Source organism: Pleurodeles waltl, chromosome 2_2, assembly GCF_031143425.1.
Source record: "Pleurodeles waltl isolate 20211129_DDA chromosome 2_2, aPleWal1.hap1.20221129, whole genome shotgun sequence".
In the NCBI taxonomy this organism is placed as follows: Eukaryota; Metazoa; Chordata; class Amphibia; order Caudata; family Salamandridae; genus Pleurodeles; species Pleurodeles waltl.
This window is the reverse complement of record NC_090439.1, coordinates 1,133,658,940-1,133,675,408: the sequence shown is the minus strand read 5'-3', so window position 1 is coordinate 1,133,675,408 and position 16,469 is coordinate 1,133,658,940. Positions and strand designations below refer to the sequence as shown.

Here is a 16,469-nt window from a genome sequence, read left to right as displayed (position 1 = left end):
ATTTCTAAAGACTGTCTATCCAAATCCAGCTGTTGCTTCTTGAGCTTCAGTCTGGTTTGCTCCACTCTCAATCTATTGAGCTCCCTTTCCAACAATCTGTCATCAGGGTGGGTGGGAGGGACATTTCTAGATACAGAGGTATGATGGGAATGAACAGAAGGAGACCTGTCCCTTACAGAGGGCACCCTAACAGCTTGGCTACCAGTATAATGTGAGAGCACATCATCAGTATGATGTGATTCAACCTCTGTACCAACTATGCTAGACTGTCTAGTAATGGGCAGGCTGAGAAGTTTCTTTCCTGAACCTTTTCCTGGGGGAGTCCCTGGATCAGATTGAGAACCATTAGCTACTTTTTCTACAGATTGGGCACTTATGGCCTTATCCTGTACTCTAAGCATATTAATTAACAGTTCTAAAGAAGGATTCTTCCCTACACTCAAACCTCTCTCTATGCAGAGACTCCTTGCTCCTTTCCAGCTAAGGTGATCATATGCAAGTTTGGACAGTTCAACTTTTTGGCCTGTGCCAGACATTTTTAGAGAGAGTTAAAGTGATAGACAAAGAGAAAAAAGTTTTCAGAACTTTTTGGAAAGACAGAAAAAACTTTTTAAACTTTTAAGAACTTTTTGAAAGTTTAGAAGTACTTTTCAGCACTTAGAAAAGAGTGAAAAGAGGAAATGCAAAACTTTTTGGCTATGTGTATATACACTGACCTTGTTTTGTATATTTTTCTCTTATGAAAAGTACAATGACAAGAGTGGTAAGTAGTCTCAAGCACTTATCCCACCACTGCACAACCAATGTAGGAGGCTGGACTGGCTTGTAGTGAGTACCAAGGGGTACTTGCACCTTGCACCAGGCCCAGTTATCCCTTATTAGTGTATAGGGTGTCTAGCAGCTTAGGCTGATAGATAATGGTAGCTTAGCAGAGCAGCTTAGGCTGAACTAGGAGACGTGTGAAGCTACTACAGTACCACTTAGTGTCATATGCACAATATCATAAGAAAACACAATACACAGTTATACTAAAAATAAAGGTACTTTATTTTTATGACAATATGCCAAAGTATCTTAGAGTGTACCCTCAGTGAGAGGATAGGAAATATACACAAGATATATATACACAATAGCAAAAATATGCAGTATAGTCTTAGAAAACAGTGCAAACAATGTATAATTACAATAGGATGCAATGGGGAAACATAGGGATAGGGGCAACACAAACCATATACTCCAAAAGTGGAATGTGAACCACGAATGGACCCCAAACCTATGTGACCTTGTAGAGGGTCGCTGGGACTATTAGAAAATAGTGAGAGTTAGAAACATAACCCTCCCCCAGACCCTGAAAAGTGAGTGCAAAGTGCACCAAAGTTCCCCTAAGGACAAAATAGTCGTGTTAGAGGGAAAATGCAAGGAAAACACAAATCAGCAATGCAACAACGATGGATTCCTGTCTGAAGGTACCTGTGGAACAAGGGGACCAAGTCCAAAAGTCACAAGCAGCTCGGAGATGGGCAGATGCCCAAGAAATGCCAGCGGTTGGTGCAAGGAAGCTCTTACTAGGCTGAAGAACTGTGAATACTGCAGGAACGACAAGGGCTAGAGACTTCCCCTTTGGAGGATGGATCCCCCACGCCTTGGAGAGTCGTGCAGAAGTGTTTTCCCGCCGGATGGACGCCAACAAGCCTTGCTACACGCAAATCGTGCGTTTGGCGTTTTTGGACGCTGCTGGGGCCCAGGAGGGACCAGGAGGTCGCAAATTGGACCTGCAGAGAGAGGGGACGTCGAGCAAGACAAGGAGCCCTCACTGAAGCAGGTAGCACCCGGAGAAGTGCCAGAAACAGGCACTACGAGGATGCGTGAAACGGTGCTCGCCGAAGTTGCACAAAGGAGTCCCACGTCGCCGGAGACCAACTTAGAAAGTCGTGCAATGCAGGTTAGAGTGCCGTGGACCCAGGCTTGGCTGTGCACGAAGGATTTCCGCCGGAAGTGCACAGGGGCCGGAGAAGCTTGCAAAGTCGCGGTTCCCAGCAATGCAGCCCAGCGAGGTGAGGCAAGGACTTACCTCCACCAAACTTGGGCTGAAGAGTCACTGGACTGTGGGGGTCACTTGGACGGTGTCGCTGGATTCGAGGGACCTCGCTCGTCGTGCTGAGAGGAGACCCAAGGGACCGGAGATGCAGCTTTTTGGTGCCTGCGGTTGCAGGGGGAAGATTCCGTCGACCCACGGGAGATTTCTTCGGAGCTTCTGGTGCAGAGAGGAGGCAGACTACCCCCACAGCATGCACAAGCAGGAAAACAGTCGAGAAGGCGGCAGGATCAGCGTTACAGAGTTGCAGTAGTCGTCTTTGCTACTATGTTGCAGGTTTGCAGGCTTCCAGCGCGGTCAGCGGTCGATTCCTTATCAGAAGGTGAAGAGGGAGATGCAGAGGAACTCGGCTGAGCTCATGCATTCGTTATCTAAAGTTTCCCCAGAGACAGAGACCCTAAATAGCCAGAAAAGAGGGTTTGGCTACCTAGGAGAGAGGAAAGGCTACTAACACCTGAAGGAGCCTATCACAAGGAGTCTCTGACGTCACCTGGTGGCACTGGCCACTCAGAGCAGTCCAGTGTGCCAGCAGCACCTCTGTTTCCAAGATGGCAGAGGTCTGGAGCACACTGGAGGAGCTCTGGACACCTCCCAGGGGAGGTGCAGGTCAGGGGAGTGGTCACTCCCCTTTCCTTTGTCCAGTTTCGCGCCAGAGCAGGGGCTAAGGGGTCCCTGAACCGGTGTAGACTGGCTTATGCAGAATTGGGCACATCTGTGCCCAACAAAGCATTTCCAGAGGCTGGGGGAGGCTACTCCTCCCCTGCCTTCACACCATTTTCCAAAGGGAGAGGGTGTCACACCCTCTCTCAGAGGAAGTTCTTTGTTCTGCCATCCTGGGCCAGGCCTGGCTGGACCCCAGGAGGGCAGCTGCCTGTCTGAGGGGTTGGCAGCAGCAGCAGCTGTAGTGAAACCCCAGGAAGGGCAGTCTGGCAGTACCAGGGTCTGTGCTACAGACCACTGGGATCATGGAATTGTACCAACAATGCCAGGATGGCATAGAGGGGGCAATTCCATGATCATAGACATGTTACATGGCCATATTCGGAGTTACCATGGTGAAGCTACATATAGGTAGTGACCTATATGTAGTGCACGCGTGTAATGGTGTCCCCGCACTCACAAAGTTCAGTGAATTGGCTCTGAACAATGTGGGGGCACCTTGGCTAGTGCCAGGGTGCCCTCACACTAAGTAACTTTGCACCTAACCTTTACCAGGTAAAGGTTAGACATATAGGTGACTTATAAGTTACTTAAGTGCAGTGTAAAATGGCTGTGAAATAACGTGGACGTTATTTCACTCAGGCTGCAGTGGCAGACCTGTGTAAGAATTGTCAGAGCTCCCTATGGGTGGCAAAAGAAATGCTGCAGCCCATAGGGATCTCCTGGAACCCCAATACCCTGGGACCTCAGTACCATATACTAGGGAATTATAAGGGTGTTCCAGTAAGCCAATGTAAATTGGTAAAATTGGTCACTAGCCTGTTAGTGACAATTTGAAAGTAATGAGAGAGCATAACCACTGAGGTTCTGGTTAGCAGAGCCTCAGTGAGACAGTTAGGCACCACACAGGGAACATATACATGCACACCTATGAGCACTGGGGCCCTGTGTGACAGGGTCCCAGTGACACATACATATAGGCCACAAACCTATGAGCACTGGGGTCCTGACCAGCAGGATCCCAGTGACACATAACAAACATACTGAAACCATAGTGTTTTCACTATGAGCACTGAGGTCTGGCTATCAGGATCCCAGTGAGACAGTGAAAACAGTGACAAACACCCTGACATACACTCACAAACAGGCCAAAAGTGGGGGTAACAAGGCTAGAAAGAGGCTACCTTCTCACAGGAGCTTCATATATTGCCCTGACCCCCCAAAAATTTAACATCGTACCAACCCTCCCCGGGTCCTGGCCTACCTCGGGGAGGACTTTGTTTTTAAAAAAAGGGTGGGATCCCACTCATTCTTTAAAATAAACTTACTGCAGCTTTCTGGTAAACGTTTTAAAAAATATATGTTTTTGACCCCCTCTGTGACTATTCCTATAACTAGTGCACCTCTGTACACAGTCTTCTCACCTCTCTCCCCACACAGCATTAACTGTAACTCTCCACTACTCCATGCACTTCCTACACCCTTGCATATTATAGAAGTTAGAACATGTGAAATGCTTGAATCAATAATAACACTTATGACATCTCAAATTATATAATGTGGCAGAACATAGTGCATGGTACAGTGGTGATTTATAGTGAAGGTAGTGTGGTAATTTATATGATTTTGAAAGTGGTACTTAAATGATAAATTCAAAATATAACTATAACTTTAGAATGTCTAATGTTTGTGTAGATTAAGTTGGGTTTATATAGCAAACATAAGTAAAGTTTTCCTAACTATAACTTATCTTTTTCTAATGTTAGTAAAACATTTGGAGTATTCGTCCAGTTTAGTTTTGTGGAGTGTATACTGTAGGAAAGTGTTGCAAAGTTTACTATGGTACAGTATACTGTGGTATAGTGGAGCGGGATAAAGTGGAATCAGTTACACTGGAGTGGTGTACAGTGGAATAGCATACAGTGGAGTGATGTACAGTGAATATGGATCCGTAACAGTGGAGTACACTGGAGTGGTATAGAATGTAGTGGTATACCCTGCAGTGGTATAGAGAGGGATAGCATAGAGTGGAGTGTGGTAAAGTGGAGCTACCGTTTGTAAATACTGTAGAGTGTATTCACATCCACTGTACTGGCGTAGAGTGGAGTGCTATAGACATGAGTGCTCTACATTGTAGGATCACATATTGGAATATCATATACTGAAATAGCGTACAGTCTAGTGGCATACAGTGGACCCTGGTACAGGGGACTGGCGTAAATGGGATGGCAGACACGGGAGTGGACTACAGTGGAGTACAAATCAGTGGAGTGGTGTACAGTTCAGTGATGTACAGTGGGCTTATGTAAAGTTGACTGTAGTACAGTGTAGTGTTGTGAATTACAATTCTGTAAAGTGGAGTGGCGTATATTGGAGTGCGTACAGTGCAGTGGTGCAGAGCTAAATAGCATACACTACATTGGACACAGTGCAATAGGGTACAGTGCTATGGTGTATACTGGAGTAGCATAAAGTGTAGTCCCATGCACTGGAGTAGTGTAGAATTGAGTAGTCTTCAGTGTAATAAAGATCAGTGTAGTGGTTTGAAATCTTCAAATGTATATTGGAGTGGCATACACTAGAGTACCGTACAGTAGAGTGTTGTACTATTGAATAGGGTTAATTATCAAAGTGTAGAGACTTGTAATATATAGTGAAGTGTGGTTTAGTGCAATGGTGCAGAATATAGTCTTGTAAAATGTAATAGCATACATTGGTTTGTAGTACTGTACAGTGGTGTGTAATGCACTTCAGTTCAATGGAGTGCTGTTAAGTGGAGTAGTGCACACTGGAATAGGGTACACATCAGTACTGTACTAAGAAGTGGGGCATAGTCGAATAGCATATAGTGGAATAGCTTAAACTAGAGTCGTGTACAGTGAATAGCGTACACTTGTGAGCAGTACAGTGCAGGGATGTCCAGAAACTGTCATACACAAAAGTGTAATAGAATACAGCGGTGAGCAGTATAATAACATAGAGTACAGTGTTGTAGACTGGAGTGGTATACAGTGGAGTTCTGTGGAGTAGAGTGAACTAACGTACAGTAGCTTAGCGTACTAAATAGTGGTGTATACTGGAGTGTCGTAAAGTGGAGTAGCAGACTTTAAACAGTGTACAATGGAGTGTCATAAAGTAAATTATTATACAATAGAGTGGCATCAAGTGGGGTGTGTAAATTAAAGGAAACTTAAGGTTAAAGTGTGTGAAAAGATGTCAATTTTATATGCGCAGAATATATATTATAATTTGTAAATGTAATTTTTCTGGTTGTATAGGTAAATAGTGCAAGTAGCGTTAAACTAAATACATTCTATAAAATGTACATATATATTTTGCTATGGTGTACCGTGCTAAGTTCACAGTATACCACGGTACGTGGGGCTCACAACTGACTGTGACAATGTGACTGTGCATGACTGTGTTTACCAAAGGTAAAAATCAGCAATATACGTTTTAGCAGAAATTTCCATTACTGTGAAGTCAGCGTTTTGCTGACTTATGGCTTGGGTGTTACATATAATTAGGTATTAAGTTTTATTGTTATTAACAATCTATTACCACTTTATTTCAATGGTAATTTATGAATTTTCCCAAGTATAAGGGTAAGTAGACATCTGCAGTTACACAGCGGCAGTGAGTACAGTGATGGCATGCTCAGCAGCAAGGCTGATAACAGAGCTGCTGAATGTTACCTAATATACATACGTTGTCTATTGCAAGATGGAAAAAACAACAATTTACTACTGATTTTCAAAGTTTGGATGCAAAGTTGTATGTGGTCCCATCTTTGTAAGTAATAAAAAGACACTGTTCAGTATAGCACAGGCAACCAGAGCATGTCCATGTAGTGGGGCGTGAAGTCTCCCATAGTGCATCCATCTGCATCAGGTGAAGGGTGGGTCGTGGACGTGTTACTTCAGCCCAGGGAGGACGTGTACTGATCCGTAAGGTCTAGTCCCCGATGGCGATTTATTGGCTCCAGCTGGCGTAGCTCAGGGTTGCAGTGACGCGTCTGGTGCTCCCTCTCACTGTGTTTTGCAAGGGTCTTTCCTGGTCGGGCCTCATCCGTCCAGACCACGGTCACCCTTCCGACAGTACAACACTCCAGGGGGTTTGAGCGCTGCGAGTGGAGACGGGGTGTCAGCAATCCTGGCTAGTCCTCCAGGAGCTATCCTAAGAAGCCACCCTGACCGGGGGTTGGGATCTACCGCGCAGGCCCAAGTCTCATAGGCCCATATCTATACTTTTTAGCGCCGCATTTGCGTCATTTTTTGACGCACAAGCAGCGCAAACTTACAACATACAATTGTATTTTGTAAGTTTGTGTCAAAAAACAACGGAAATTCGGCACTAAAAAAGTATAAATATGGCCCTTAGTGGGCTCAGTCAGCCGCCGCAGCCAAGTATGGCACGGTCGGGGATTGCTAGGCATCTCCGAGTGTTGCCGCTCATATCTGGCAGGATGAGGGATTCTTTGCGGAGTCGGTAGATTGGTATTTGCCTGCAGGTTTTAAGGGCGGTCTAAGGGAGCTTCAGTGAGCGCGGCCATTTCGGAAACCGTGTAGATATTTTCGACCGATGGATTTTTAGATATTTTCTCCCTACCAGTTTGCTGAATTATCACGCAATATAGCATAGTTCACTCGTTCTATTGTGAAAGGAGTAAAATATTTGCAGAGTTTAGTCAAGGGAATCCAAGGAAGAAAGGGAGGTCCCAAAACTATTTAATTGCAATGTCTTTCACATACAAATTTGCATTTTCAGTTTCAAAAAATGTAACGAGTTGGCTGAAACGCAAATTGCTAAATTAGGGAAAAAATACCACACATAGGGGCATATTTATACTCCGTTTGCGCCGAATTAGCGTCGTTTTTTTCGACGCAAATTCGGCGCAAAACTAACGCCATATTTATACTTTGGCGTTAGACGCGTCTAGCGCCAAAGTATGGGCAAATAGCGTAATTTTTTTGCATGAACGCCTTCCTTGCGTTAATGAGATGCAAGGAAGGCGTTCCCGTCTAAAAAAATGACGGCGACGCAAATGCGTCGTATTTATACTCCCGGGCAAAAATCACGCCCGGGAGTGGTCGGGTCAAAAAACCCCGCATTTGCGCCACTTTTTAACGGCAGGGTCAGGGTAGGCGTTAAGGGGCCTGTGGGCTCAAAATGAGCCCACAGGTGCCCTCCCCTGCCCCCAGGGACCCCCCCTGCCACCCTTGCCCACCCCAGGAGGACACCCAAGGATGGAGGGACCCATCCCAGGGACATTCAGGTAAGTTCAGGTAAGTATACATTTTTTTTGTTGTTTTTTTTTGGGTGGCATAGGGGGGCCTTATTTGTGCCCCCCTACATGCCACTATGCCCAATGACCATGCCCAGGGGACATAAGTCCCCTGGGCATGGCCATTGGGCAAGGGGGCATGACTCCTGTCTTTACTAAGACAGGAGTCATGTAAATGGCGTCTGGGCGTCGTTTAAAATGGCGCAAATCGGGTTAAGACGATTTTTTAGCGTCAACCTGACTTGCGCCATTTTTAAGACACCCTAACGCCATTTTTCCCTACGCCGGCGCTGCCTGGTGTACGTGTTTTTTTTCCACGCACACCAGGCAGCGCCGGTCTGCTTGCGCCGGCTAACGCCATTCAATAAATACGGCGCCCGCATGGCGCTTCAGAATGGCGTTAGCCGGCGCAAAATTTTTTGACGCTAAACTGCGTTAGCGCAGTTTAGCGTCAAAAAGTATAAATACGGGCCATAATACTCCATAGGAAGGTGTAACACAGAACACGGGGAAAGTGCACCTAACAACAGCATAGCTGCGTTTAACGTTTCTAAAGCCAATGGTGCTTTTATTGCAAGGAACCCACCTGCTAGGAAACAGATGTGACCTCCTGGGCTGCTATGGCTTTAACAGACTTACCATGTGGGGCTCATACAAGGGTCTAGTGAAGCTGCAATTCTGCCACACTAGTGGTGCTTTTAGAAATACATGCAGACATTGTGGGAAGGTGTGTCCAGAGATTGGGTTCATGGAGGGGCAGATTTGGATACAATGGGGCTCATTTACAAGCCCCTTGCGCCACTGGAGCGTCACTTTTTGTGCCCTGCTCCATATTTACAAGGTGGCGTTAAGCCACTTTTCAAGGCTTAACGTGGCCTTGTAAATATGGGCCACCCGATGCAGTTTTGTGCAGCAAAGGGGCCTGCAATGGCTGTTGCTGTGGGTGCACCCACAAAACACCCATCGCTTTTTGACACTGCCCCAGATTTACAAGGAACGTAAACCTGATGCAGCACCAAACACTGTTGCCTCCCCAGGGTGGCGTAAGAGTGGCACAAAGAGGAGAACTACTTTTATTTCTCCTTGTTTTTTTGCTCTTTCTACGTGTGCTGCATTCTGCATCCCACATAGAAGGTGCAAATCACCATTAATTATTGTTTTTGTGCTGGAAGGTGTCCCTTCCTGCACATAAACACTCACTCCTGCTACTCAGGCATCCTTGCACGATGGAGGAAGGGTGGCTGCATTGGCGCTAGGCAGCTGATTTAGCGCCAGTGCCGGAGAAAACACAGGGATGAGTCGAAATCTGGTAAATACGGCGCATCCCTGCATTTTGGAAATGACGCAGCTCGGCGCAGCAAAAGTCCTTGTACTCCCTACTTTAATTGAAATCACCCTCGCTGACTAGACTAAAGTAATCGCTAATACCCTTGACGGCCATACTTTAGGGGGGAGTGGCTTCAACAACCTAATGTATGCACAAGTAGGCTCCAAGGACGCTGCCACCCTCTGCATGATCATGACACCAAGGCAGTGGGCTGACTCCCTAGGGCTTAGTGGTGTATGGAGGGTCGGACAATGGACATCCATGCATACACATTATTATTACTCGCTTAGGTCTTATGCACGGTTAGATAATTTTTGCATCGCTGCCTGAGATCTTACCAGGGTGACAGGGGCCAAAATATTTCAGATCCCTCTCAGACCCGAAAGTACTCACTCTGGGGGCCCCAGTGCTAAGATTAATGGGCAGTGGAGGCTTAAGCCCGAGTGGTTGCAGGATTTCAGATCCCAACATTACATAAGAGGATGAGTACATAACCTTAAATTCAACCACCACATTTTATTTTATGGGAGGGGATTGAAGTGGTCATATGGGGTAAAATCATCTTATATCTAGCTGGGAGGGGAAGAGACAGGGAGCGGGAAAATGAAGCTCTTGAGCAACAGCAATGCCAAAGTAGCTTGGACAGCCACACAACACAGGGTATATGAGTTTGGGGACGAACTGGGAAATTCATTTCCAGGTTGGCTAACAAGGAGGTTGAATCTACGTTCACACCACACGTAAAATGGCCGGATGGCACAGACATAGATGGCGTGCTGGGATAGCAGACACCTTTGTAGGCTACTATGAATCATTATACCAACCACACCAAATGTTAAAATATAAGCCACATGCTTAATTACACTTATACTACTGATGTTCAAAGAAGCTCTTACATGCGATTATGTCCATGGACATATTTGGCAACACAGTGACCGATATCCCAAGTGTGATAAACCCCAAGCAGAATGCGCCTCTTACAGGGCCGATTTCCCTGCTCAACACAGAGGCAAAAATAGTGGCAAAAGCTCTCACAATTAGACTGGTGAGGGTAGTGAGATGATGAATTAACAAATATCAGAAGACTTCAAACTGTACTTGCTCACATGGATGATGGGACAGAGCCAACAGCGCTAATACAATTTTGACTTTGAAAAGTCCTTCAGTCCCTTCAAATGGCTTTTCCTCCACCAATTCCTTGAAAGGATGAACTTCAGTCCCTACTTCTGAGACTGTAAAAAACTGCTGAGGTGCTGCCCATGGCCAAGAGTTTGAATAAATGGCATGCTGACCAGGCCATTTTCAAGCAAGGAAGGCACTTATGAGGGCTTTGCCCTCTTCCACCTCCCCGTCCTTTTTGCTTTAAGAATAGGACATCTGGCTGAACAGGTATGGATGATCAGCTTTGGGGCATACAGTGGGGTGGTGGTGTTGAAGATCCCATCTCCCTTTAAGCAGGTGATGTTCTGCTGTGTTTACCGCAAGGCGATCTCTTATTTACTAGACTGATGCAAATTCTGAGGGATACATGGGTGCATCTGGTCTCTGTGGGAATGGGAGTGAATCAACCATCATTCCATTGGTTATAAATTTACTCACCAGCATCCAGACATCCTTGCCCTTAGACATGGGTTGAGTCCCTTCAAATAGCTCGGAATGATGATTTAAAAAAACTCACAATTTAGGTGGAAGCTGAATATCACACCCTAGCCCTAAGAATTAGGGACCATATGTCACCTGGAGCAAATTATTATTAAATATACTGGGACGGTGTGCTTTATTCAAAATAGTAGCCGCATGCAAGGGGCTTTATATTTGGCAGAATTATCCCTACAAAATCTCACCAGAATGGTTCTCTAACCTACAGGACACACTAAATAACTATATCTGGGTGGCGAGCCTTAGAGTAGCGCATAAGAAGTGCACTCAGCACCATATGATGGGAGAATTGAGGCAGTAGATAAATAGTTATATTACTTGCCTGCTCAGTTGCTTTCGATAAACAAACTGAGTTTTGGTGATAATGGAGATCCTGCAATAAGGCTACAGGTAACATCTGTTGACATACCAGCACCATAGTCACGGTTATACAGAATCAGAATTCTGCAAAGATGCCATCAGTGATGGCAATACCATTGGAATCTTGACATGAGGCATGGAGGTGGTGGCATGGTAGAAGAAATTAAAGGAGGAAACACTGACTGGTCATGGAACGTGGTTAAATGAAGCGTCTGAACTGAAGGGGTTCCGATGCGGGATCTCAGAATTGGGAGATATATGGTTACACAATTACCTGAACAGTTGACTGGGGAGTGTGACCTCCACAGGACCCAGTTACTTTGGTATCTGCAACTACGACTTGACCATGAAAAGGACCGTCTGAACAGATCCCAGAGTTCAGTCCACTTGAATCTAAACTTAATTGGAGAGACGATGGAACTGAGGGGGAAGTGGGCCCTAGATCTGGGCAAATTGGGGGGAGGCCAGTCAGGTGTTCCTTATTGAATGAGTTAGAGGAGTGCCCTATTACTGAGAAATATAGGGCCAAAATCTTTGACACAATGGAAGCAGTGATTGGAATAACAATACAAAGAGACCCCAAGATGACGGCACTGGGAGCGTTTCGGGATTGAGATGGTCATGAGCGCCAGAGGCAGCTGATTAGCACTGGTTGCATGATTGCTAAGTGAGATATTTCCGGTCATTGGAGGTCACAAGAGGCCCCTCCCTTTCATAACTATCTAAGATGAATGATTAATGCTTTTTTCTGTTTGCCCACTGAAACATACATTTATTTGGGGGGGGAATGGTGGGAACTTTTCATAAAAATCAGACCACCCCTAACAGCGACAATTCCTGCCGGGATGGGCGGCATCGGACAGGCCCAGGATTGATTTCCTCTTTCATAGCCTCAAAGGATATATGTAATGAAACATGGTTTTTGCAGGTTCACCCCCACTTTTTGTCTATTAGGTACTGGTGTAATGACTAGGAGAGTGCACTGAGGTCTGCTAACCAGACCCTTCTGCCATTGCTCTGGCCCCTAAAAGTGTATGTTTAATTGGCTTATACCCAGTTGGTATAGGTTCACTTATGTAAAAGTCCCTAGTATATTGTACCAGGTTTTGTAACTTAAAGTGTCTCTCCTCGCTTGCAGCCCGTATTGTGCCACCATGAGTGTAACATAGTAAAATGTGTCTCCTAGCCTGCCACTAGAGACTGGTAGAGCAGTTTGAATTTCTAACTTGACTTTACCATTTAAACTAATGAAAAATTCCAGACCTTCCATTTAAATATACATGGGTCGCCCCTAAGGTAGGCCTGCCAAGCTCTAAGGCAAGGCACTGTATATAAAAAGTAGGACATGTGGTTGTATATGTCTTAACAGTAAAAAAAAACAAATCGTCACTTATACTGAGCAGAGGCTAGTCGCCCCATTGGCAAGTACAGGGTTATACACTGAAAACTCAGCTGTGATAATGTCTGAATGGGACTTCTAAAGTTGGTAGTTCAGGGTATCAAAACAATTGTGACATTAAACCTTACTTGATGCCCAAGTTGAATTGCATGTAACTTTTGAGCAAAAGGCAACTTTAGAAAGTTCCCACTCTGTTGCCCAAATTTTCCAGTGGGCATTTGCAGATGCTGGCCTCAAGAGAGCTTTCTGCCATCCTGGAGTGAAGTGTGAACGACTACGAGGAAGGAACAACAAGGGCATGCCACAGGAAGAGGTGTGAATCTCTTCCTTTCAGGGAAGCCAAACGGGGTGTGAGCCCAAACTACAAGATTGAAAAGGGAAGCCACCTTTAAAGGACAGAGAGGGTATACACAGAAGAGGAGCTGCTCTTTTGTTCTGACGGACCAGCTGGGAACATGGACAGTAAGGTGAAAACAGTTGCCAAATTGTTATTTTCCATGGGCATATAGGTAGCCACACCTTTAGGGTCGGCTACCAACCTCCACATACCCAGAGAAGGGTTCTTCCATTTTGGGTTTTGGCAGAATAGTGCATCCTGGGATTGCTAGATGCCACACCTTACAGGATGTTGTCTTCAGGCGGGAGGGACCCAGGTAGCCCATTGGCTAGCGTGTGGTGCATCTCTTGAGGGCACTTTCTGTGCATAAACTTGGCACCCCTGGCATACAGCCTTGGATCTCATCTGTACTGGGGAACAGGACCAAAGAAGGACTGCCCTGCTGACGTTGGACCTGGCAAAGAGAGGCTGCACCGAAGTTTGAATTGTACCTATTGATCCTTGGGTTAGCAAACAGAGGACTGTGCCTGAGGTGCCCTGCTGAGGAGAATTCGTCCTGAAGCCCCAAGCAGAAGAAGGGACTCTAGGAGCAGGTTGGTTGACTCTCTGTTCCAGGACCATGGCCACGAAAGTTGAAGAAGCCAGCCTTGAGAAGTTGGTAGCCAAGATCACTGCCTTGGAGACTGAGTTCCAGAGCACACAATTTGCATCTAAGTCTGCTGGATCCAGGAGAGTTTCCAGAGTGCAGTTTGGTCTCCCAGAGGGAACGTTAATGCCAATGGAAGGGAACCACTGGTTTCATCACAAATGATGACCTGTAGGCCAGTGGCAACTGGATTTTTGCTGGTCTCCATCCGGAACTTGAAGGACATCCACCACATAGCCAAAGTCACCCCACTATGTTCATGGACAAAGAGGTGTCCATAGGAAGGACCCTATCATCAGAAAAAACATCTGTACCATCCTTGAGCATCTTCATCCTCCTGCATCCCTTGCATCACGGTCATTCCATTAAAGTCTATGGCCGGTTACCATTCACCCTGGAACTGGACTGGAAACGGCTTTTGCTGGAAGTTAACTGTTCCATAGGACTTTCTTAGCACCACTAACCTGCTCCCTGCTGGAGTTGGTCAGTCAGTGTAACTGGAAGGGACCACATTCAACTTTGTCAAAGTTAGGTAAAACTTTCCAAAAAGCTTCTAAGTCATTTTGTTGCAGTACTTACCCATGCTTGTTTGTAGTTGAGTCAAATGCTGTGATTTTTATCTCCGGAATGCTCTGGTGAATTGTGTTCATTTGGGGGACCATAAATTCATAAAAATGTAATCTATTTTAATAAATTGGTGTTGGATTTCTTGAGGGCCGTGTTTCTTTCTCATTCAACTGTTTTAGTACTTGTTAATACTGTGCACTTGTTCCTTAGTTTAAGCCTGACTGCTTGAAGCCACGGCTACCCAGGGTTGACCTAAAGCTTTTACAAACAAAGCTCACTTGATGCAAGACGGAGTGATGAGTGTATTACATTGGGAGGTCACACAACCATATCATATAATACACCTCATTTTGTTATAATATACTGCTTTTTTTAGCAATTTTGAAGGTGGCTAAGATTTGTAAAGTTGCGTGTACAAACATGTAACAACTATTACTAAAAGGTTCAAAATGACGAGAAACAGACATTTAAAATAAATAAATAAAACTTATTTGCAGGTTAAAATACTTAAAAATGGCTCGTGGTACTTACCCGCATGGTAAAGGCAACAGGCTGCTTTGCCTTGTCACCCCCAATCAGAATATCACATACTGTGCTCTGTTGTGTGACCTCAGTATATCACCAGGTATCCCTTTGGAGGTGGCAGCGGTTTTACAAAGTCTTCTAAGCAGAGAGGGTTGCAAGTCAAGTGTTAATAAAGCTTGGGTTTTACAGTGTGTCTTGCATCTGAGCTGTTCCAGAATGTAATATCTTCTGTGGAGCCTCAATTACTTATTTATGTTCCTTTGTTTTGCAGGATTTCACAAGCACCCTGGACAGGTAAGGATGGTTTGTTGTCCTCTTCAGTGTGTAAGCAGCAGGTCTGGATGCAGTGCAGAAATGCCAGTACTGAGCTCACCAAAAGCCACCCCCTCTGCTGAAGAGGAAATACATTGAAAGGATCTCACATGATAATTAAAAACATCTCATCTCAGGTCATTGTAAACTACTCTCCTGACCTAAAAAAAAACCTAAACAGTATAGGGACCCTTCCTCTGGGTCCCAGGAGCCACAGTACATCGAACCAATCTTGCCAGTGTTCAGAAAACAGCCTTGAAGAAACTACCAGGGTCCTAGGGAAAAAAACATAGGACTGTGAATTTTCCTAGGTGTCCACAGAAAATCCCTGCGCATTTTCCTAAAAATCAGAGGGCCAGATTTAAAAGGCCCTATTGCCACTTGAGCATCACTTTTAGTGACGCTCCAGTGGCGCTATGCCCTGTGCCGTATTTACAAGGTGCCGTTATGCCACTTTTTGTGGCTTAAGGCCACCTTGTATTTACGGCCCATTCACACGCAGCACTTTGTGTGGAAGGGGCGTCAATGGGTGTTGCTGTGGGGGACACTCATTGCATTTTGACGCTGCCCCAGATTTACGAGTTTTCTTAAACCTGAGGCAGTGCCAAAATCCAACGCCACCCCATTAGCAATGTGCAACGAGGAGAAAAGCTTTCATTTCCCCTCGTTTTTTGCTCATTCTTCAGCACACATAGAAAGAGCAAATTGCCACTGAAGATTGTTTTTGTGCAGGAAGGCGCCCCCTGCCTTGCTCCTGGCGACCCCTGGCACTGCCTTTGTGACCCCTGGCCTCAGTTGGGTCTCTACTCTCTTTATTTTCTCTCAATGCTTTTATTACGGTAACAATAAATAATACGTCACTCTTCACTATTAGTGTAATGAGAAGCATAATTAGCTGGAATATGAGCTCCACCGGCTGCCGAGGTAAGTAAAAAATGCTTCAAAACGCATGTCGTGTATGTGCTCCAGAATGAGTGTGTGTTTACGTGAGAGAGAGTGTGTGTAAGTGTGTGTGTGCATGCATGTTTGTGAGTGAAATTGAAGGTCACATGGCACGAGATGTCTCTTTTGCTAACCCTGCCATTTTGGTGAACTGACGTTCATGGATGCTTCTTCCGTGAACAGGGGACGGAGAGAAAGAGAGACTGGGCCCAAAAAGAGAGGGTAAAGCAAGAGGGTTTGTTCATTTACTAGATGCGAGAGAGAACGAGAGAGAGAGAAAGAGACCAAAAAGAGAGTGAAAACGGTAGAGTTAGAAGTGAGAGCAACAGACAGAAGGGGAGACAGAGGAGAAAGTA

The 16,469-nt window shown here is 45.5% G+C and overlaps 1 protein-coding gene across 2 annotated transcripts in view; it reads left to right on the top strand.

Annotated features, from left to right (window-relative positions):
• Positions 1-16,469, top strand: part of LOC138282949 (E3 ubiquitin-protein ligase TRIM39-like) — a 197,095-nt gene that overhangs the window by 163,631 nt on the left and 16,995 nt on the right. For both annotated transcript variants that reach the window (XM_069221016.1, XM_069221014.1), the window contains one exon: positions 15,131-15,153. In XM_069221016.1, coding sequence (XP_069077117.1) covers positions 15,131-15,153 — 23 coding nt within the window. The remainder of the gene's footprint in view (positions 1-15,130; positions 15,154-16,469) is intronic.